Source organism: Euphorbia lathyris, chromosome 6, assembly GCF_963576675.1.
Source record: "Euphorbia lathyris chromosome 6, ddEupLath1.1, whole genome shotgun sequence".
NCBI classification, from domain to species: Eukaryota; Viridiplantae; Streptophyta; class Magnoliopsida; order Malpighiales; family Euphorbiaceae; genus Euphorbia; species Euphorbia lathyris.
In genome coordinates, this window is record NC_088915.1 from 85,111,616 (window position 1) to 85,134,676 (window position 23,061).

Here is a 23,061-nt window from a genome sequence, read left to right on the forward strand (position 1 = left end):
CATTTATGCTAAAATCCGGGACAAGGTTAAATGGTGGATAGGGCCTCATTCGGATCTCAATTTCTGGACAGACGCCTGGATCACCCCCTCAGTGGCGGATCAGCTGAACATCCCTCGGCGCCTGCAGAACAGGCTTTTTAATTCAGTGGAAGATTACCTGATAGATCAGTCTTGGGCTAACATTGATGACCTCCCTTTGGATGTGCAGGAAAATATCAGGAGAACGGAGAGAGGCTTTGATGGTAGAGACATGTGCGTCTGGACTATGGCAGACTCGGGCATTCTCACGGTCAAATTGTTATACAAGTCGATCATAGACCAGCCCATGACGGTTCCCTGGGGCCGTTTTATTTGGAGCAAACACATCCCTCCTAGCAGGTCAGCAATCTGCTGGAAGCTCCTGCACAACCGTATGGCAACACATAATGTTCTACAGTCGAGAGGTTTTTCGCTGGCCTCTAGATGCGAGCTGTGCAAATCTGATGTAGAAACGGTTGATCACCTTTTCCTCCACTGCTCATTAACCTCTGAGCTATGGAATCGAATTGCTACTATGTTTGGTTGTGTGATGCCAAATGCTGTTACCTTCTCCTCTTTCTTCTTGTCTCTGCAGGACCTAAAGCACCAAAGAGATTTACGCATCCCTTGGAAGGTGGCCATAATCACTTGCCCCTGGATCATATGGCGCACTAGGAACAGAGCAATTTTCGAGGCAGATCTCCCTTCAATCCAAATGGTTACCGCGCAACTCTGTCGATGTCTGCAGGAGATCGGCTTCCCTGCTAACAGTACGCCGTTGCGCCCTCCGCCGGCCCCAGACTACGTGTTTGTGCGTTGGGTGGCTCCTCCCGCTGGTTGGACAAAATGCAATACTGATGGATCAGCAAATGCAGACAGGGCCGGTTCAGGGGGAATTTTCCGCAATTGGAGAGGTTTTGCTAAAGGGTGCTTTGCCTTCCCAAACACAAGTACCGACGCTATGAAAGCTGAAATGTTGGCCGTAATCTTCGCAATTGAAATGGCCTGGGAGAAGGGCTGGCATCAATTGTGGATTGAAACAGACTCGGTGGTCACGATGTCGCTGCTCCGACAGCGTTCAACAGCGGTTCCTTGGTCCCTCCGTCAGCAATGGCTCCACTGTCCGGCGATTTGTTCAAACATGGAGATTCACATTTCGCATATATTCAGAGAAGGAAACCGAGCAGCGGACTGCCTGGCTCGGTATGGTGCAACGGCACAGAATCTTATATGGTGGGCTTCGGCCCCTTCGTTTTGTAGGCCTTTTATTTTTTTATGACATTTGTAACATTGCTCACCTCCGCCACCTCTAACTCTTCATTGTAACCATTTTTTTATTTATTTATATAACGGGTTTGTCGAAGCAGGATAGGGGGTGCCGACCTAGTCGGGATGTCCGATTCCTGCTTTGACCTTCGTCCCAGCCTTTACGTAAAAAAAAATGTGAGTCAAAATATAAAGGCATAATACACATTTAGCTTTCAAATTCAATTAGGACCCCAAACTATCAAAATCATCAATCAGGTTCTTGAACTAAGCAAAAATCATCAATTGAGTCCCAATTTTAAACAAAAATCATCAATTGAAACCTCAACGAAAATCATTTGGTTGAACAATTCCAAACCATCTTCCTCAAACCTATTTTGAATCAACACATAGATTATTACAGTCTTTATTAAATAGTTACAGTTTCTAACTTTAAGATAGGATGAGGACTTAATTGATGATTTTTGTTTAGTTCAGGGACCTAATTGATGATTTTGATAGTTTAGGGTCCTAATTGACTTTAAAACTTTAGTTTAGGGACTCAAATGGGTGTAATGCCAAATATAAAAATACTTTAATGTATTAATAAATAAAAAGGATAAGGTGAAAAAATATATGTATCCTTGATATTTAGGAGGAATTTTATCTCGAACGTCTAAAATTTTACAATTTAATTCATAATGTTGGCAGCCAAGAGTAATTTTACCTTTAATATCGGTAAAACGGATCAATTTAAGAAATAATTTATGAAACAATCTTCTAAGTCACAAAAATTAGCATCTACACTTACGGGTAAGTTACATACGTGGTGTACAACATTTACCCTATTTCCTAATTTGGTGTACAACTTTCAATTTTGCACACAGAACTGTACAACTTTTTAGTGACTTCCCACTAAAGTGTACAACCAGTAGTTGTGACCGGTCAATGCAAAATCAATGCGCCACACCAGCAATTTGACCTTCCTAAAAATCAAAAGTTGATCGGTCAATACGAAGTCAACGCGCCATATCAGTAATATTGACTTTTAGGGAGGTCAAATTGCTGATGTGGCGTGTAGACTTCGCGTTAACTGGTCATAATTACCGGTTGTACACTTTAGTGAGAGGTCACCAAAAGGTTGTACAACTTTGTGTGTAAAATTGAAGGTTGTACAATAAAATGTAAAAAATGACAAATATTGTACACCACGTATATAATTTACTCATACGTTTATATGTGCATCATTTTGTTGCTCATTAGTAATATATCACAAACACAAGAATAGATGTGAAAAAAATAAAATTAAAAATTATAATGTAATTTGTACGAGTTGGACAGAAAAATTTAAATACTTCATCGAATTTAGAAATATTAATCTCTAATTTTACTACTAAATCACAAAAATATGTGAAAACTTTTTAAAACTAACTGATATGTAACTAGTACAGAATAAGTATCAAAACATCTTTATTTTATAATTATTTATGAAATTGACCAAACTTATCAATATTAGAGATAAAATTGCTCGTGGCTGCCAATGTTAGGGGTAAAATTGCACCATTTTCGACATTAGTGGTAAAATTACTCATAATTGTCAATGTTAAGGGTATTTTTGCACTTTATTCCTAAATGTTAGGGGTATTATTGATCCGAATATAAATATACAATCAGGGGCGGAGCCAGAGGGGGCGGGGAGGGTCGGTCGACCCTCCGGCTCCGCCGGAAAACCCCAGAGAAGGGTTTTTCTATCTGGCTCCGCCAGGAGCCGCCATGGCTGGAGCCCCTCCGGCCATGGCGTTGCTTCAATCGCAGAAGGTATCTTGTGTTTTTATTGTGATTAATTTTAATTTTTGGGTAAGGGAAATAAACAAAAAGAGAGAGTAAGTTTCAGAAGAAAAATGGTGGAGAAGAAAGATTAGGGAAGAAGAAGGAGGTTTTGATTTTCATTTAATTAATTTTGCCGTTCTACTTTAGTTGGAATTTGGAGCATATTTACTTTTTACCATATAAATACAATTTCCAAGAGTTAAAGGTTTACTGTTTTTTTTTTATCTTTAACTTTTAATTTGTTTGAATATAAAAGTGTCCACTATCCTACTTATATATATAATTTATAAATCAATTACTTTGATGTTTAAATGAGTTATACACTATTTAGTTTTCAATACTAAAATAAAAATTATAGAGAAATTTATATAAAAATTAAGATTCAAAAAATTATTTACGTTAATTATAATTTAAATTATATCGAACTTAATAAATCATTCTTTTTAATATATTTTGGAATAAAATGTAAAAATACCATTAACGTTTACTGTCAGGAGCAATTTTACCTCTAACATCTAAAATGGTGTAATTTTACCCATAACTTTAGCAGTCAAGAGTAATTTTACCCATAATATTAACAAGTTGGGTCAATTTTAAACATTATTATAAAATAAAGATATTTTGTTCCTTATTCTGTACCAATTGCATATCAGTTGGTTTAAAAGAAATTCATATTTTCTATGATTTAATAATTGAATTGAAGATTAATATTTATAAATTTGGCGATATATTTTGATTTTTTTGTCCAACCCGTACAATAAACAACATTTTCAGCTAATTTTTTTTCTTACATACATTAAAGCCCCTCTGAACATTCGGTGCTGGCTCCGCCACTGTATACAATTATCAATTTTACCTCTCGTAGTGCAAATTACTATTGAGTTGTTATAGCAAAAGAAATTAAACCGTGATTTCGTATATTACCCACTCTTGTCTAACGGGAAGCCATCTAGTCTTATTAAACAATTTTTATAGTTCCTCTCAACTCCGAGAGCAAGTCTAATTGAGACCCCACTCTCTTTTAAGTTATATGGTTTGGTTAATTCTAGTAAAAAAAAAAAATCATTACTTGATCCGAATCTAAATTGGGCTAATTACAAATCTAGCCCAACTAAAAGGGTCCATTTACATATCTAACCCACTTTGCTTTAATATCACCAAATTAGACACTTTCATCCACTTTGGACAAGAATACCCTTATTTCAATTCATCTTCTTTCTCAGATTCTGAACGTCTTTCTCGTCATCCCAAACGGGCGAAAAGACGGTGGTTTATAGAGAGAAGAGATTTTATTTCGTTCAACCTTTGAAGAACTAGTGTCTGCGGAAGAGGATTAGGAAGGAAATCTTAAAAAAATAAGAAAGAAAAAAAAATCTAACAATTGAACTGCTGTGATGTCGCATTTGTGACGAATTCGTCGCAAATGCGACAAGATTTGTCGCATTTGTGACGAATTCGTCGCAAATGCGACAAGATTTGTCGCATCTGCGACAACGGTTGTCGCATTTGCGACGAAATGCGACAACGATTGTTGCATTTGTGAAGTGGTGTCGCATTTGTGACGAAATGCGACAAATTCGTCATAAATGTGACAACAATGGAGGAAATTGACGGAAAATGGTGGAAAATAGAGGAAATTGAAACAATACCATTACAGATAAAGAAAGAGGCAAGACTAGCAAGAAAAACATGTATATAAGCTAAAAACATACCATTTCTACGGGAAATTGAACATAATACTTCAATAATCACTAACGATTGATATCAGAAATTGAAGAACATGAACCGAAGAAGAAGAAGAAGAAGAACCAATCGAAGAAGAAAGAAGAAGAAGAAGAATCGAACGAAGAAGAAGATTCGATCGAAGAAGAAAGAAGAAGAAGAATCGATCGAAGAAGAAGAATGGATCGAATAGAAATATGGGTATTCTTGTCCAAAGTGGATGGAAGTGTCTAATTTGGTGATATTGAAGCAAAGTGGGTTAGATATGTAAATGGACCATTTTAATTGGGCTAGATTTGTAATTAGCCCATCTAAATTTCAGTTGACTTCTAAGATTTTGGATTTTCGGAGAGTAAAAATTATACAACGCATGTAGTGTATAAGGTTGTAAAAAATGTTAGACGCTAATCACACTGACAAGGTTCTCGGGATTTAATCGCGGATTAGCAGGAGATTAATGGTATTTGTATTTTTATATTTTCTTATTTATTAATAAATAAATTATTATATAAATACAATTAAAATATTTATTATACTATCTAAAAGCAATAATGTAAAACGATTTATTAAAAAAATAATATTTATATTAGTAATATATATCCTTTTCTTTTATAGGGTATATCCTTAAAAATGTGCAACAATATTTTAAAAATCATATCATTAGAACAGCTCAAAAAAAAATATCCATAAATAATATAAATTACAAAAAACTATGAATTATTGTTCTTAATGTTTTAAATCATATCATAAAACAAAAGCATAATACAATTAAACAAAAATATCTGAAAATATTAAACACAATTCACTAACAACTATACGATAATTATCAAAAGTGAATTATAATAAATAAAAAAATAATATTTATTTATTTCAATTACTTCTTAAGGGCTGCTCAGGCATCCAAAGAATGGATGAAGGATTAAACGGAAAAAATCGGAACAAATTTTCTGTTTCGAGCTACTAGACGGTACAAGGTGCGGTTTACTTCACACTGGTAGTGTATCACCGTAAAAGCATCATTTGAATTGAAATTTGACCCGGATCGGATCAACCGGTTCGACCGCTCATCATGTTGGATTTTTTTTAATCTTCATCAATTCAACATGAACTGAGGTCAACCCCGGACCCGAGTTGACCCCGATTTTTTTATTTTAAAAATTATTCAAAAACAAAAAGGAAAAATTAAAAAAATAAAATAAAAACCATCACTTTTGGAAAACTTTAAATCTTAAGTTTTATTACTTTTATAATTCACTGAATTTTTTTTCTTTCTACCTAAATAATAAAAAATAGTAACTTTGAAATACTAGTAGTTTGATGCGGAAAAATTGTTATAATCAACTAAAACATTGTGTCATGAATCTACAGAGCTTAAAAACAATTCCAATTTCGAAGTGATTTATACCTAATTTATAATTTTAAATTAACTATATATATATAACATCATTTGGTCTGATTAACTCTGAGTTATGTGGTTTAATAAAAAAAACTTTCGTTTTCAAATTGGAATTATTCCATATGTGAAAAAAATCAAGTTAAGTTTTGCTATAAAAAAGAAAGAAGATTTTCGCTCCTACTAAGAAAATGTTATTGCATCGAAACTTAATTTGGATTGACAATCTAGTATATGAAAAGAAGGAGATAGACGCCTTATTCTTTTACACTCCATATTTCATTCTGGTACATAGAATTCAATCATGTATCAATTAGATCTAGAAATGAATCAATGGCATTTTTTTTTTTACTTTTTTTTTTAGGTAGAATTTTTTGATTCTTCAACTCATTTTAAAATACTTCAATTGCTCGACGATTAAAAATAAATAGATTATTATGATTTGAAGAAAGCCACTATGGTGAAATAGGTAGACACACTGGTCTTAGGAACCTCAATTGATCCCTTCGTATTGCTTAAAGACGAAGTAATAGATAGAAATGATATGATTTGAACCCGTGATATTTTGTACCCAAAACAAACGCACTATTGACTTATAATCCAATTATAAAATCCGATTTAATGTTATGTTGGATTCTGATAATATTAAAAAAATATGGGCTATTTAAAACGTTTTTGTTATAAACATGCTAATAAGAAAATTAGCCCAAGTAATTAAATGTGTATGAATTCAATAATTAAAGAGAGAGCCCATAGTTCTTGGGCTGGGTAACTAATCCACAACTTGATGGCCCATCACTTTTTAAATGGAATTAATGACAATATATTGCATATTTTGAATTTTAAATAGGGGTGGGGAACAAGTGTTGGTTTGATTGAAAAAACAAAAAAACAAACCGAACCGAATCGAACTAAAAAACGAATCAAATTAATTTAGGAAATTTAAACCGAACTAGAGCCGAATTAATTTGGTTTGATTCCAATAAATTATCAGAATATCTTTCTGAAAACTGAACAAAGTTGAGTTTTCATCTGTTTTAAATGGAAAATATGAGAAAAGACATGATGGTCTAATACAAACGTATCGATATGCTCCGTATTAAGATAATTAACGCAAGAGAATACATATCGAGGTTAGAGGACTTTATGTAGACATGGAGTATTCCTAGTTAGTATAGGATATTGATTGCATACCGATGTATTTTAATTATAAGATGTCTAATAAATCATGTGTAGAAATAATTTAATATAAATTCATCTCTTTTTTCGTGTAATTTTTTTTATTACTTTAATCAAATAAAATATTATATTATATTATCTTATAATTTTAAATATTAGAATAATAAAACAATCAAGAAGTGTTATATAAATGAATTTTGTACCGCTGCCGAAGGCTGGTTATGGGTTCGGTTGATAAATGATTTTGAATAAAAACACATCATTTCATGTAAAGGCACAATTATTCATAAATTGATCACTTTCAAAAGTAACGTAACATAATCATGACCGTTCATATATAGAAATAACCGTCTATTAACAATCAAATTGTCCGATAATACTATGAATAAGTGTCTAATAAATAGGTAAATAATCTTTTTGCTTTTCTGAAGTTTCGTTCTATTGCTTGAACAATAACTTGCAATGAGAAGTATTGACGGTTTAAGGAGGGTCAAAAAGAGATTTAGTATCTACTGGTCGTTGAAAACTCCCAAATTTTGAATTAAATGTACCTAAATATTTAAAACTCCTGTCAATATATATCAAGATTGTAAAAAACACTAGGCACTAGTCAGGCAGATACGGCTCTCGAGGATTAATCGGATTGGTATTTGTTTTTCTTATTTGTTAATAAACAAACTATTATATATCATTAAAGATATGTCAATAACAACATTGAAACAACAATATAATATGACTTGCATAAATAATATAATTCACCAAAAACTATGAATCAATCTCATTAAAGTGTTAAATCATATCATAAAAAAATAGAGACATAATTAAACAAAAAGATCTACAAATTTAATAATAAACACAATTCATCAATATGCAAAAAGTGAATTATAATAAAAAAAAAAGTATAAATAAAAAAGCGTTTTTTGTTTTGACTACCGCCCAGGTGGTGTTTAGGCGAAACCTAAGTAGTCTCCATGCGGCCTAGGTACTACCTAAGCGGTCAAAAAATGGTCACCGGACCAAAAAATGCCCAAAGAGTCTATAGACGGAAAAAAAATCCAAATGGATTCTCGATTTTTTTTTTTGCGACTAGCCCTAAGCGGTCCGGACACCTTTTCTTGAACACTGATTACCTAATCCTTTTATAAATCAATGAGTGAATAATATTTTCTTATTGATTGTTTTTTAAATATGAATTTTGTTGGAATCAATTAGATGGGATGTGTTTGGTTAATCACTTCTCATGCATTTAACACTGTTCAACTCTCAGAGGGTGGTTCCTTCTTTCCTTCCCATTTCTCCAAACGCACCTTAGCCTTCTCTACCTGAAAAATAGGATCCATATCTCATTATAGAATGGACGCTAATTTTTGGTGCAACGTTGTATCAAATTCTTTTACGAAATAATAACATTTTCATAAATATAAAGTATAATCGGACCATTTTATTAGAATGACTTTTTTGAGTTTAAAATGACAGTGTAATAAAATTGCCCTAATTGTTTTACCTGGAAACCAACATGTGGATAACATGTCATTAAAATCTTTATAACGACTCGGTGGGGAGTAGGTAGCGTCATGGTAAAAGGTATGAGCAAGAAGCGGTCTTAATGGATTATAATGAGACAGTAATGAACTGAATCACGTGTAAAAAAATAGAGAGAGTGACTGAGATACACCCTTACTGTATGTTTATAATACATGCAGACGCATTTTTAAACTATGGGATCCAAAAAGTAAGATTTGGTTCAAAACAGACAACTATCGACATGATTTTGGACATACTGTTATAATTGGTATCAAAGCCGACTCATCAAGTACAATGTGTTTGTACAAACCAAACGGAAGCTGATGGGTCTATAACAACCCAGTTTAGAGTGAGCGACATCAGAGTAGAAGGAGTGAATAAGAACATGCCCTAAAAGATGAAAATATTGAGCTATAATGAACTAAATCCCATAACAAAAATTGAGAGGCAGTGGTATAAACGTTTTTAAAGCCGTAAGACCCCACAAATTTGATTTGGACTAAAGTGAATAGTATGTACATGATATTGGGACCAGTTGTTATAATCTCGTAATCTGAAAATAATAATAACAAAAAAATAGGAATACCTCTTTGTTCCAATCAGTCCAATATGTTACCCATATTAATATGAAGGTCTGCATTACTGTTCCTCCTATCATTCCCGACCATATTCCCTACAATCATAATTATTATTCACATATTAATCATTTTGAGGATTATATTAATATAATTGCACATGTCAAATCCATATAAATAACGTTATTTTATTTACTTCTAAAATTGCATTTTTTACGATTCAAAATTAGAGAAATTTTTTTTAGACAAATTTATATACGAATTCACTTTAAAAAACTATTTACAATTACATTGAAATTATAATTTTAAATTATGGTCCTGTTTGGTAAAGAGCGTTTTGAAATAAAAAAAGCGATTTTGATCAATTTTAGAGGTTTGACCACTGAAATCGCTGTCAAACTAATAAAATTATTATTTTTAATCTATTTTAAAAATGACCGTTTATAGTTTTTATAATCAATGTATAAAAGAAGAATTTTCAAACTTTTAAAATACAAATAAATGAGTTAAACACTTCTTAAAAAGGGCTTTTGTGTAGCTTATGCCAAAGCGGCCCATGAAGCCCACAAGCCCAAAATCTAATTAACCTGGCAAAATTAAAAGGAAAAGGTACAAATCACCGCATTTTATTCGGTTTGAAAACTCAAAATTTTTGTTAAAAATTATTGTCGTGATTATTTATCTCGAAAAAAAAAGATTCGAAACAATTAAAAAACTAGCTTTACAAATTACATCATAAATAAGTTAGGTTATAAATGAGCCAACCTTCTCATGAGCGGCTCAACATTTAGCTTGATAAAAATTTCGGCTTGATTTATAAATGAGTCGAGCTTGAGCACGGTGAAACTTGGTTCGAAAACTCACGAGCAATCTCGGTTATAAATTCATGAACAAGGTCAATTATAATGTTCCTAAACATGTCTATGAGCAAGCTTGATTCGATTATTTATTTATTTAATACTAGTATTTCTATGTAGGGAGAAATGTAGAACAAGGGCTTTGTGAGAACTTTAGTTTTGTAGGTTTCAAAACTATATAGTTTTGTGTTAAGAAATTTCTAATAAATATAATTAATTAGCTTTTCACGAGCAAAGTTCATATATAGAATTAACAAGCTGCACGAGCAAAGCTTGTGAACATGATGTTCAACTCAAGCTCGTCAATATTTTGACAAGCTAAGCTCAATCAACTCAAAGCTCGGATTGACTCGGCCGAATTACATCTTTATATATAAAATATGACTTTATAAATTAACTAAAGGGTAAATTTCACCCATAGCTACTGAACTTTACTCATTTTAACATTGTGGCCACTGAATTTCAATTCTTAACAGTATGATCGGTGAACTTTACACTTTTTTTTAACATTAGTGGTCACTCAACTTTCACTAACTTCTCAAAATGACCGTTAACAACCTCAAAATGAAAATATTCAAAAATTAAAGTTGTTTATAACGACATTTACTATGAAACAACATTTTTTATTTTCCAAAATCACCTTTTTTGAAGCTCTCTCTCTAAAAATTCACCTTCTCTCCTAATCAAACAACACCTAAATATCCCCAAAACAAAAAATTTCAAGAATTAAAGTTCTTTAAAATACCATTAACTCTTCGAATTTTTTAATTTGAAGCCGTCAACAGTCGTTTTGAGGCGTTAAGTGACCACCAGTGTTAAAAAAGTATAAAGTTCAATAACCATACCGTTAAAAAATTGAAATTCAATGGCCACAATGTTAAAATGCGTAAAATTCAGTAGCCATAGATATAATTTATCCATTAACTAAATCATAAGTATTGTTTGACCGAAAAATTAAAATACGCAGTAAATTACCTTTGCACCAAGATTATACTTGAAACCAAGTAGACAACCAAGTGGAAGTCCAACCACATAATAGCATCCCACATTAACATAAGCTACAAAAGCTTGCCATCCACATCCAACAGCTACACCTGATCACATTTATTAAATGAAAATATGTATTTAGATCCCTGGTTATATTGATTTTTATATATTAAGCTCGTAATCTTTCAATTTAACACATTTAACCATCAATCAATTATAATTGCACAATCAAGTCCTTAATTACCATTAAAGTTAATTAGTCCCGAACATCAAACTTTATTTGTTTCATTTGCAGTTGAACTTGTATATTTTTTATAGTTCGAAATAATGTTTTTACAGTTTTTCTATAACTACATTAGACAGATAGAAAATTGTGTTCAAACTGTTAAAAGCACAATTTCGAATGAAGATGAAATGGATAACGTTTCTAGGATTAGACATCTGTCAGTAATCCGACAATAAGTGTCCCAATATCGAATTCAAAAGTTTTAACATTGTTTGGCCTTCACTCATAAAGGCTCAACAATTATTAACTATGTAAAGTGTTTGCAGGCGGTGTGAATCACTCGTCCAGGTCAAATTCGACGGGTTCTATCTCTGAATCCGGAAACGGAACTCGTGTTTTTGATTCAATTTTTTTAAAAAAACTTATCCGAGGGATCATTGGGCTTTTTCCTTTAGCGTGTTGTCCAACCATGAATATTGTTCGAGTTTTTGATTGTGGAAGGGATTAGAGAGAGAATTCAGTTTTTAAGTGAAAAAATGAAAAGGGCAAAAATGTCAAAGAGGGGGCGGTGATAAGTAATTTAGGGGCCGTATTTAGCAGTCTACTAATTATTCTACGACTCATCCAAAATGTTAGTCTTTTCCCCCTAATCTATTATTTGGTAACGTTTTTTCCTTTAATCTATCAAATTTGATGAAATTTCATCTAATGTAAAAGTAAATTAACATATTTGTAAAATTTTAACAGTTTCGTTAAATTTTCATGGACCAGACGTCTGTTAATGTTAGTATTAAGGTTTTAACAGAACGGTTAAGTTATCATCCACATTGGTTGAGATTACCCCAATTTTGATATATCAGGAAGAAAATGTTACCAAATAATAAATCAACGGTAAAAACCAACAATTATGGATACGTCATGTTGTAAATATTAACAAATAATAAGTCAAAGTACAAAAATCAATATTTTAGATAGGTCAAAGAGTCAATCATGCTTTAAATCTACTTATAAATGACATTACGTTTCATAGTTAATCAGGATACTAACACGCTCCTCATACTTACGGTTGGACATCTGAAATATGAAATTCGTAGGACTTGACATCTACGGATAACCCAATACCGTATTCCAAAATTGTATAAAAAGGTTTCAATAAGCTTAGGCCAACTCAAAGATTGTCTCGCACTCAGGGGAGTAGATGAGGGTGTACAAGGAGCGCTAACGCACATGATCTCAAAATTATAAGGACCCCAAAATTTAAGATGTGCTTATTCAAATATAGCTTATTTCAAAAAAATATAGATATTAGCTTAAAAAAATAAAATAATAATATAATGTAATAATATTTATTTACACTTTTTCATTACATTGAGTGTGTATGTGATTTAGATATTCAACCATTCAAAATTTACAACCTTAATACAAAATTTTATTAAGGGTAAATTTTAAAAAAAACCCCTATGGTTTCACTTTTTTGCAGAAAAAGGACTGTGGGTTTTTCTTTTCAAATACATGACTGTGGTTTATTCTGTTACACTATTTACGGATTTGGTGAAGATGCCGTTTATTTGCTGACGTGGCGAAGGACAAATATGGGTTTTTAAAAAAACTGGGGTAAATTTTAAAAAAAAAAAACCTGTGGTTCCACTTTTTTGCAGAAAAATGACTGTGGTTTTTTCTTTTCAAATACAGGATTGTGGTTTATTCTGTTACACTATTTACAGATTTGGTGAAGATGTCGTTTATTTGCTGACGTGGTTGAAGGGCAAATATGGATTTTTTTAAAAATTGACTATAAAAGGCCTTGAACAACCATGTGAGATTTGCATTCATGTGAGATTTTATAGTCAATATTGTAGCCACAAAATAGTTATAAAAATTCATTGGTCAATATTGTAGACCCAAAATGGTTATAAAAAATCCATTGGTCAATTTTTTTAAAAACTCATATTTGTCATTCAGCCACGTCAGCAAATAAACGAGATCTTCACCAAATCCGTAAATAGTGTAACGGAATAAACCACAGTCCTGTATTTGAAAAGAAAAAAAACCACAGTCATTTTTCTGCAAAAAAAAAAAAAAGTGAAACCACATGGTTTTTTTTTTTAAAATTTACCCCAATTTTTTTAAAAACCCATATTTACCCTTCGCCACGTCAGCAAATAAACGACATCTTCACCAAATCCGTAAATAGTGTAACGGAATAAACCACAGTCCTGTATTTGAAAAGAAAAAAACCATAGTCCTTTTTCTGCAAAAAAAGTGAAACCACAGGGTTTTTTTCGAAATTTACCCTTTTATTAATTAGTAAGGGTTTAAGAAAAATTTAGCACAGGGACCCCAAAAAGTTTAAAACGGCCCTGTTCGCACTTATAAATAATATTTCACGTAATTAATTATGTAAAATATTTCTTACCGGATAAGACGGGTTGAACACCATTAAGAACGAGAGTAACAGCTAGTAAAGGACAAAGTTCAGAAACAGCAGCAGCAACAACTTCTCCGCTAGTAAAAGCGTAGCTTATTACATGGCGGAGAGAAAGCACAATGATAGCTTCTATTACTGCAATTACTAAAGATACCGAATTCACCATTAAAACTGAGAAAGCAGCCGATTTGGGATTTCCAGCGCCTAATTCGTTGCTTACTCTTACACTGTATAATCGTATAATACTTAATTAATATTTTCTATTAAGCTCGATAAAATATTACTTTATAATCATATAATATTATAATTAATATTTGCTATTCAATAACTGAATCGATAACCAATTACTAAATTGAATCAAAGTTAAAACCGAACCGAACCGAATCAGAATGGTCAAATAACCGAATCAAATTAAGATTTCTATTCAGTAATTGGTTACCGATTATTTTACTCACACGTAATTAAAATGTATTAAATAATAATAATAATACCTTGCAGCCGCATTGAATCCGACTGAGACCATGAACAATAGCCCATTTACAGCCGAGCTGCAAAAAAAAAAAAAAACAAACAAACAACATACATAACATTAGTTTTGATATATTAATTAATTAATTAATCAGTTTATGATTTAATTAAGGTTTAATATATCGATAGCTCCTCAATTTGGTTGAAAAAAAAAATTAATTGATCTCCTAAATTTATAAAATGTTTTATTAATCTGATAAATTCTTTTAAAACGACCTATTAACCATCCGAATTTATTTATCAAAAGAAAAAACCATCTGAATTTATTTAAAGTAGTCTATTGACCCCTTTATGTCATTACTTTCTCTCTCTATAATAATTATAGATAAATGATTAGTTTTATCATCGAAATTTATATAGAAATCTGTACCTAACGCATATTCGACAATAAAAATGCAACTTAAATAGGGGTATATTTGATAAACGTCCATTAATGTGAATGGATTGAATCAAAACGTCATGTATTATGGAAAAAAAAATCTCTAAAAAAACGAATATTATGAAACGGGATGAAGAAATCGGCTGGGAGAAGGAATCAGACCTCCAACCCTTCAAACAATAGATTGAAGAGTTCATCAACGCCCACGTCGAACCTCTGAGTGAGGGAGAGTATAAGGGGGAGAGTGCCATTGTAATTCTTGGGAAGAAAGCGATTGTAATCCCAAACTTGTAATGGGGAGAGTGCACATGTAATGGGGAGAAAGCGATTGTAATCCTAAACTTGTAATGGGGAGAGTGCACATGTAATGGGTGAAGAATGGAGGAGAATGTATAGGCAACCGAGGACAGTGATGAACGAACATCGTAACGTCCACTAATCCGGATCTCGATTTGGTGTAAGAAACACTATAGGGGTGACTAGTCCTCCCAGGTATCAACCTAGTTCTTCCCATCTTTAGTAGTGGCCCCCTCCTCCTCCTACTACTACTGATGGTTCATTCTGTATGTATATTGGCTGTCTTTGAATTAATAAAATCATCAATGCATTTTATGTGATGTTGTTACTTGCTCTTATGTGTAACTGGTGTGAACTGTCTATATACTATAATGTGAATGCTTGCCTTTTTGTCTTGCCCGGTTTATGAATTATCCCTAACCCGTAAATGTGCCTCTTGCAGATATTGTGAGACATAGCTCTTGGCTGTCTTACCTCTAGGGAGGAAAAGTAAGCGCCACGTGTAGTTGGTCCGTTATATTATAATATATATTACTAATTTATTATCTTTTCTAATGGAGGAAAGAATCTTTATTTGAAGAACCATTGGAGAAGACACCGTAAAAGGACATTAACGAAAAGGAAAAAGAAAAAAAAAACACTTTTTAATTCCAATTTCTCCAATAACTTATGCTAAATCAATCAATCAATCAGAAATTTAATTTTAATAATCTTAGGAAAAAATAAATTGAAATTCTAATTTTCTTGATTAAATTTCTAATCTTTCAATTTTACATGTTAAATCATTAACTAATTATAATTGTCTACATTCTATCAAAAAAAAAAAAATATATAATTGTCTACATCAATCTTATTAATAATATAATTGGTTGCGATTTTGTAAAAATCAAATTCGATAAAAAAAAAAAACATATACAGTCAGGAGCAATTTTATCCCTAACGTTTAAAATGGTGCAATTTTACCCATGATATTGGCAGCTAAGAGCAATTTTACCCCCTAACGTTATCAAGTAATTTTAGAAATAATTCATCAACTTGTCTTCTCGGTCATAAATCTTGTTATCTACACTTCACATTTAACTCATTTTATTAAACATATAATCAGACGTGAAACAAAAAATTAAAAAATATACTTTTTATTTTACGAGTTAAACAAAAAAATTCAAAACATTTTACCGAATTAATAAATATTAACCACCAATTCTATTATTCAAACACAAAAAATATGAAACATTTTTTTTAAACGAACTGATATGTAATTGATGTAAAATAAGGAACAAAATACCTGTGTTTTACAATAATATCTAAAATTGGTCCAACTTGTTAACGTTATGGTAAAATTGCTATTGGTTTCCAATGTTAGGAGTAAAATTGCACAATTTTAGATGTTAGAAATAAAATTGTTCCTAACTATAAATGTTATGATATTTTTACAATTTATTCTCTTATTTTATCCTATTTTATCCGTGTCTAACATTTTGGATAAATTACATCCATGGTCACTAATCTTTACCCATTTTAATATTGTGGTCACTGAGCTTCAATTCTTAATAGTATGACCACTAAAACTTTACACTTGTTAACACCGGTGGCCACCAAATCCTCAAAATGACCGTTAACGACCTCAAATTGAAAATATTCAAGAATTAAAGTTGTTTCAGAACGACATTTACCATAAAACCACATTTTTTATTTTCCAAAATCACCTTTTTTAGAGCTTTCTCTCTCTAAAAATTCACTCTCTCTCCTAACCAAACAACACCTAAATGACCTCAAAACGAAAATTTTCAAAAATTAAAGTTCCTTAGAATATCATTAACTCTTCGATTTTTTTTTTAATTTTCAGACCGTTAACGGTCGTTTTGAGGTGTTGAGTGACCACCGGTGTTAAAAACTGTAAAGTTCAGTAACCATACTGTTAAGAATTGAAGTTCGGTGACCACAATATTAAATGGGTAAAGTTCAGTGGTCATGGATATAATTTACCCCTAAATTTTTTTTTTGAATCAAACCCCCTAATAACTTAAATTTTTTATAATTTTTCAATAATCACATTAGACATATGCTAAAAATTACTTTTAGAATATAAGATTTTCAAATTCCAATAAATAAATAAATAAACACATTTCGAAATTAAGTTTAATATTCCTTTATTTCCTTTTGCAATTTCTCAAAAAAAAAAAAAAAAACTTTATAACAATTAATTATAAAGCAGTTGAGAAAAAATTGTTGGAATCATTATGAAATTATTAATTTTTTCCGTATAGTGTTTAAAAGAAACTTTTGTAACCAATAATCTAGAAATAATAATTATCTTACCAATTGTCAATTTTGGGTCCCCAAACTTTAATTTGTGTGATCTGTAATGTTAATTACATCTTGGGTCCTTTAACTTATGTCTTTCTAACAATTTAACCCATCCATCAAGTTTATTTTGTATAAAAAAAATCGATTTTTGCTAAAGTGTAGTTAAATTTTTAATTTTGATGACAAGTATTAAATTTTCTTTTTGTATTAAATTAATCCAAAATGATACTTGTCAGTTTGAGAAAGTAAAACGTGTTAAATAACTATCAATCATATATGGACACGTACTATTTTAAATTATGACTCTAAATGCCAAGTTAAAAAAACCAAATACCAAATAGATAGTCGAAACATGATTTTAAACTTAATTAATTCTGCAAGTCAAATTAAAGATTAAATTGACCCTTTAGATAAATTGTTGAATGTTTACTAACATGTTGTTGAGTTCTCACTACTCATGTCCATTTGAACCAAGACTAGAGTAGAATTTCTAATTGGTTGGATGGTCAAGAATATAAGTTATGCATATATGCAAGGACGGAGCGAGGGGAATGCATAAAGTTTATTGCACCTAATCGATGATCGAAAGTCATCTTAGAAGATTTTATTTAATATGGTTTCAGACCACACTGGTGTGGAACCGTTCTGATATGGATACATTAAGACTACTGTTGACGTGTCAACGTCTGAGCAGTCCAGAACTAGTCTGGTCTGAACCTCTACAGAACCTCTCCATTGGAAGGAGTGGTTCTAGGTGGCACTCCCCTAGAAAAAGAAGTCCAGAGTGCTACAATTGCACCCGACGATTGTGAGTTATTAATATATGTAGTGGTTGATGGAGAGGGGATGACAACCACATTTTCCACCCTAGGACGGAGGCTTCCAAGCGGCCCTCCACCTAGAAAGAGTTATGCATTTATGTAAGGACGAAGAGAGAGGAATGCATGAAGTCTATTGCACCTGATCAACGATCGAAATTTGTCTTAGAAGATTTATTTTAACATGATCCTAGATCACACTAGTGCGGGACCATTCTGATTTTTACAAATCAACCCCAATATTGACGTGTCAACATTTGAGCAATACAGAATGAGTGTGGTCTAAACTAGTGCAAAGCTCTCCATTGGAAGGCTTGGTTCTAGGTGCCCCTCTACCTAGAAAAAGAGAGTATAGGGCGCTACAATTTTGATCTAGGATCGTGAGTTAGGGGATGCACGAGATACGTTTCACCCCTAACAAACATTGTTTCCACCCTAAAAGGGAGGCTTCTAGACAACCATCCACCTAGAAAAAGTGTCTGTAGTGTTACAGTAGCATTCTCGAACCCTCTTCTTCGGCTTCGCCATTGCATATATATGATTAAACAGATGAAAAACAAGAAATCACACAATCTTACCAAATAGCAAGTGAGTCCAAGGCAATCTCGGGATTCTCAAGCAAGCCAGCAATCAACACCAAGATCTGATAATACCAAGTCTCCAAACACAACATCACAGCCGATGCAACAGATAATTTCACAAACTCCCAAATCCCTGAAAATGCTTGTAAATCAAAACCTCGCCATGTCTCCTTACACCTACTACTCCTAAGTATATAAACAAACTGTCCAGTCACAATCACCCACCAAGACAAACTCAACACCAAAGAAACACCAAAAAGACCCAATCCCATCTTATAAACTGCAACCCAGGTCAACAACAAGTGAAGTCCAAGTGTTCCGGCTGAAATTAGGGCACTTGGGTTCACTATACTCTGTGCTTGGAGAAACTTTTGAATTGGGAAATTTACTGCATAAGCAAATATTTGAGGGATTAAACCATAAACAAAGACGGCTGCTGCTGATGCAACATTGGTTGGCTCGCCGAGTAAGAGTAGTATTGGCTTGCATAGAAGGTAAACTACAGCCAATGGTATTCCGGTTATGGTTAGCACAATTGTTGCTCTTTGTAAGTATATGCCAAGCATTTCTTTTTTGTGAGCTCCATATGCTTGACCACATAGAGTTTCCACTGCACTTCCCATCCCTAACTACAGTTAAAAATAAATACGAATCAAGTCGCATTAATTAAACAATAACGATGCTACTAATATTATGACACCTAACTTCATTTCTTGACATGAAATTTTTTTGAACTTTATATTCTGTAAAATTAAAATCCAAATCAATTAAAAGTTCATTAAAAAGATAATGAAATGACGGGGTAAAACATGTATTTAACTATAATTTTTGTGATATAGATAAAAAGAGAGAGTCATTAACCGATTATATATACACATATAAGTTTATATATATATATCATTTTACTTGTTCATATACAAATATGGTCGTACATTTATATTTAATTTTAAAGTTCAAAATATTTTAAAAATCTTTTATTAATGAACTAATTATCCATCCCACTGGTATCATTTGGTGAATGACTGGCCAAATAAATTTGGCTTACACCGTAGGCATCATTAGATTTAAGTAGTTTATTAAATCCTAAATTGGAGATCAAAATCATCGTAAGATTATATTTTAATAAGTCTAAATTTAACAGTGATCGAACAGAATAACATCATTATTAATCATTCATGTGTATTTGTAGGATTTGATAGGAAGGATTAAAGAGAAATTATAGAGATTCTACATTTTGAGATATATATCATCTAACATATGAAATTTCTTTCTTACCCATGAAATGTCTTAGGTGTTCGCTATGGTTACTTTGTTTTTTACAAAGTACCGTTACTTGGTGTGGTTTTCACCATTGGATTAATTTTATGATCTATCATCCAATGGTGAAAACCACACCAAGTAACAGTACTTTGTAAAAAAACAAAGTAACCATAGCGGGCACCGTAATATGTCATTCTAATTCTGAAAGAAAAAAAAGATTTTTTTTCTTATATTTGAAAACATCATATTTACTCCTTTAACTTAATTTTTTATTCACTTCTTTAACTTATTTAGAGTGATATATTAACTCGGTAAAAGTGACATATTAACTAGGTTTAATATCTTCCTAGTTTCCCAAAGTTATTCCAATACTGTAACTGATCTCTGAACTTAGACTTGTGACAACTAATCATCTCAACTTGCTTATTTAAAACAAATAACCCATCAAATAGGTTATTTCAGGAGTTTTTTTTTGCCATTTAATTAATATATCAGTACATTAGTTAGATGTAACAACTGATATTCTGAAATCTTTTATTTCTGATGTAATATTATGTTGAATGTTTTTTTTTTCGTTTAGGGGTTATTTGTTCTAAGTAAGCAACTTGCGGAATTATTTGTTCCAATTGAGTAATTTGAGGGGTTATTTGTTCTAAATAAGCAAGTTGAAAAGATTAGTTGTCACAAGTCTAAGTTCGGAGGATCAGTTGTAAGATTGGAACAACTTAGGGGGCTGAGAAGATATTATGACTCCCTATATTTGCTTGAAATGTACCTACTTCAACTTGTTAAAATTACAATATGCCGCTTTTAAGTAATTTCAAGAAATAAATATGAAGTTTTCGAAATATGGAAAAAAATTAGCTTTTTCTTATGGTAATAAAAGTACACCCATGGCTCTCAACTTTACCCATTTTAATATTGTGGTTACTGAAACTTCAATTTTTAACGGTATAGCCACTGAACTTTAAACTTTTTAACATCAATGACCACTCAATTTTAACTAACTCCTAAAAGTAACAGTTAACGACCTCAAAATGAAAATATTCAAGAATTAAAATTGTTCAAAACAACATTTACTATGAAACCACATGTTTTATTTTCCAAAATCATATTTTTTGGACATTTCTCTCTCTAAAAATTCACTCTCTCTCCTAACAAAACAACACCTAAATAACCTCAAAACAAAAAATTTCAAGAATTAAAGTTTCTTAGAATATAATTAACGCTTTGGATTTTTTATTTTTAGACCGTCAACGGTCGTTTTGAGGCGTTGAGTGGCCACTGGTGTTAAAAAGTGTAAAATTCAGTAGTCATACTGTTAAGAATTGAAGTTCAGTAGTCATAATATTAAGTGGCCATGAGTGTAATTTACCCTTAATAAAAACTTAAAACGAGAAGGCTTAATACATACCTCTCCAGTCCTTGAATTTCCTTTTTGTAGCTGAGTCTCTGTACTTAGTGATCAGCCTCTCATCCAGCTAAACTCAACGATTGCAACACATTTAGTCTCTTTTTCTCTATATAGCACCTACATGCCTCATATTACCATGTAATGTGTTACCATCGTTGAGTTTAGGAGACTGAAAGATTGACCACTAAATATAGGGGCTAAATGATAAAAATAGACAAGTTAAGGGACTGATGAGGTATTAAGCCAAACAAGAACGGTAGCTATCACCGACGGAATTCCGTCGGTGATACCGTAAGAGATCTGTAAGGGATGTATATATACCATGAGGCCATAGGCGAGAAGTTGGATGCCGCTATTGCCGAGAGAAGCAGCGGCGAGTTGAAGATTTCCAAGGTGGCCGGCGAAAGCTCTGGTGGCTAAGGACATAAAATTGTTGATCGAGTAAACAAAAACCGCCGGAGCAGCTAGCCGGAAAAGGAGTTTGAGTTCAATCTTTGAAGCTAACCAGAGACGATTGAAGTAAGGCAAGTGAGTATCATTTAGGACTTTTTCAAGCCTTGAATCTACTTCAAAATTACTATTTTGGGGCTCTAAAATGGGTTCTTGAAGTTCATCTTGATGAGCTTCCATGGAGGTTTTTTTTCTTTGGGGGGTATAAATGAATTAGTTAGGTGGAACACTTTTCTATACTAGCTTATATATTGAGAAGTTCTAGGTGGGTTTAGTGAACGGGTAAATTACATCCATGACCACTGAATTTTATCCATTTTTACATTATGGCTACTAAACTTCATTTTTTTTCCAGTGAACTTTACACTTTTTTTATATTGGTGGCTACTCAATTTTAACCAACTTCTCAAAATGACCATTAACGAGCGTTAACGATCTCAAAATGAAAATATTCAAGAATTAAAGTTGTCCAGAACGACATTTACCATGAAACCACATTTTTTATTTTTGAAAATCACATTTTTTGGAGCTTTCTCTCTCTAAAAATTCACTTTCTCCCTCCTAACCAAACAACACCTAAATGACCTCAAAACAATTAAAGTTCCTTAAAATATTATTAATGCTTTGGATTTTTTATTTTTAGCCGTCAATGGTCGTTTTGAGGCGTTGAGTGGCCACCGGTGTTAAAAAGTGTAAAGTTCAGTGGCCATATCGGGAAGAAATAAAGTTCAGTAGCCATAATATGAAAATAGGTAAAGTTCAGTAGCTATGGGTGTAATTTACCCTAAATCAGAAAAATAAGATAAAAAAAATACAAAAATAGATTTAGTGGTTTATCAAATTTGTCAAGGCAATTCACTGTTTTAAAAGTTTATATATATGGATTTGTATTTTGTACCGTTTACAAACTTAGTTATCCTTCAAAAAATGAAGTAATTTGAAACAATTAAAAAGACTGATTTTGTAAATTATCCAAAATTCAAGGTCTGATTTATAAATTAACTAAACCACAAGTATTGTTTAGTTGAAAAATTGACTCACAT

At 32.1% G+C, this 23,061-nt stretch overlaps 1 protein-coding gene across 3 annotated transcripts; it reads right to left on the bottom strand.

Moving 5' to 3' along the window:
- Positions 1-8,141: 8,141 nt before the first annotated feature.
- On the bottom strand, positions 8,142-22,723 carry LOC136232706 (protein DETOXIFICATION 40-like). 3 transcript variants are annotated; one of them, XM_066022070.1, is made up of 7 exons: positions 21,890-22,712; positions 18,892-19,523; positions 14,476-14,532; positions 13,973-14,211; positions 11,319-11,437; positions 9,498-9,584; positions 8,142-8,709 (listed from the first exon to the last, which is right to left on the bottom strand). In XM_066022070.1, exons 1-7 carry the CDS (start codon positions 22,196-22,198, stop codon positions 8,644-8,646), a joined length of 1,509 nt encoding a protein of 502 aa, XP_065878142.1. In that variant the 5' UTR covers positions 22,199-22,712; the 3' UTR covers positions 8,142-8,643. The 3 variants fall into 3 exon arrangements, with proteins under 3 accessions (XP_065878142.1, XP_065878144.1, XP_065878143.1); XM_066022072.1 differs by lacking the exon at positions 21,890-22,712 and adding an exon at positions 21,569-21,843; XM_066022071.1 differs by lacking the exons at positions 8,142-8,709; positions 9,498-9,584; positions 11,319-11,437 and adding an exon at positions 13,183-13,772 and having other exon boundaries at positions 21,890-22,723.
- Between the last annotated feature and the right edge of the window lie 338 nt (positions 22,724-23,061).

Bases quoted from the DNA above. Each gene is read 5' to 3' on its own strand.
- LOC136232706 (XM_066022070.1), bottom strand. From the start codon at position 22,198: ATGGAAGCTCATCAAGATGAACTTCAAGAACCCATTTTAGAGCCCCAA. The intron at 19,524-21,889 runs GTATATATACAT...TTTTAACTGTAG, and splicing joins TTCTCGCCTATGGCCTCATG to TTAGGGATGGGAAGTGCAGT. The intron at 9,585-11,318 runs GTAATTTACTGC...TTATGATTGTAG, and splicing joins AGTATAATCTTGGTGCAAAG to GGAATATGGTCGGGAATGAT.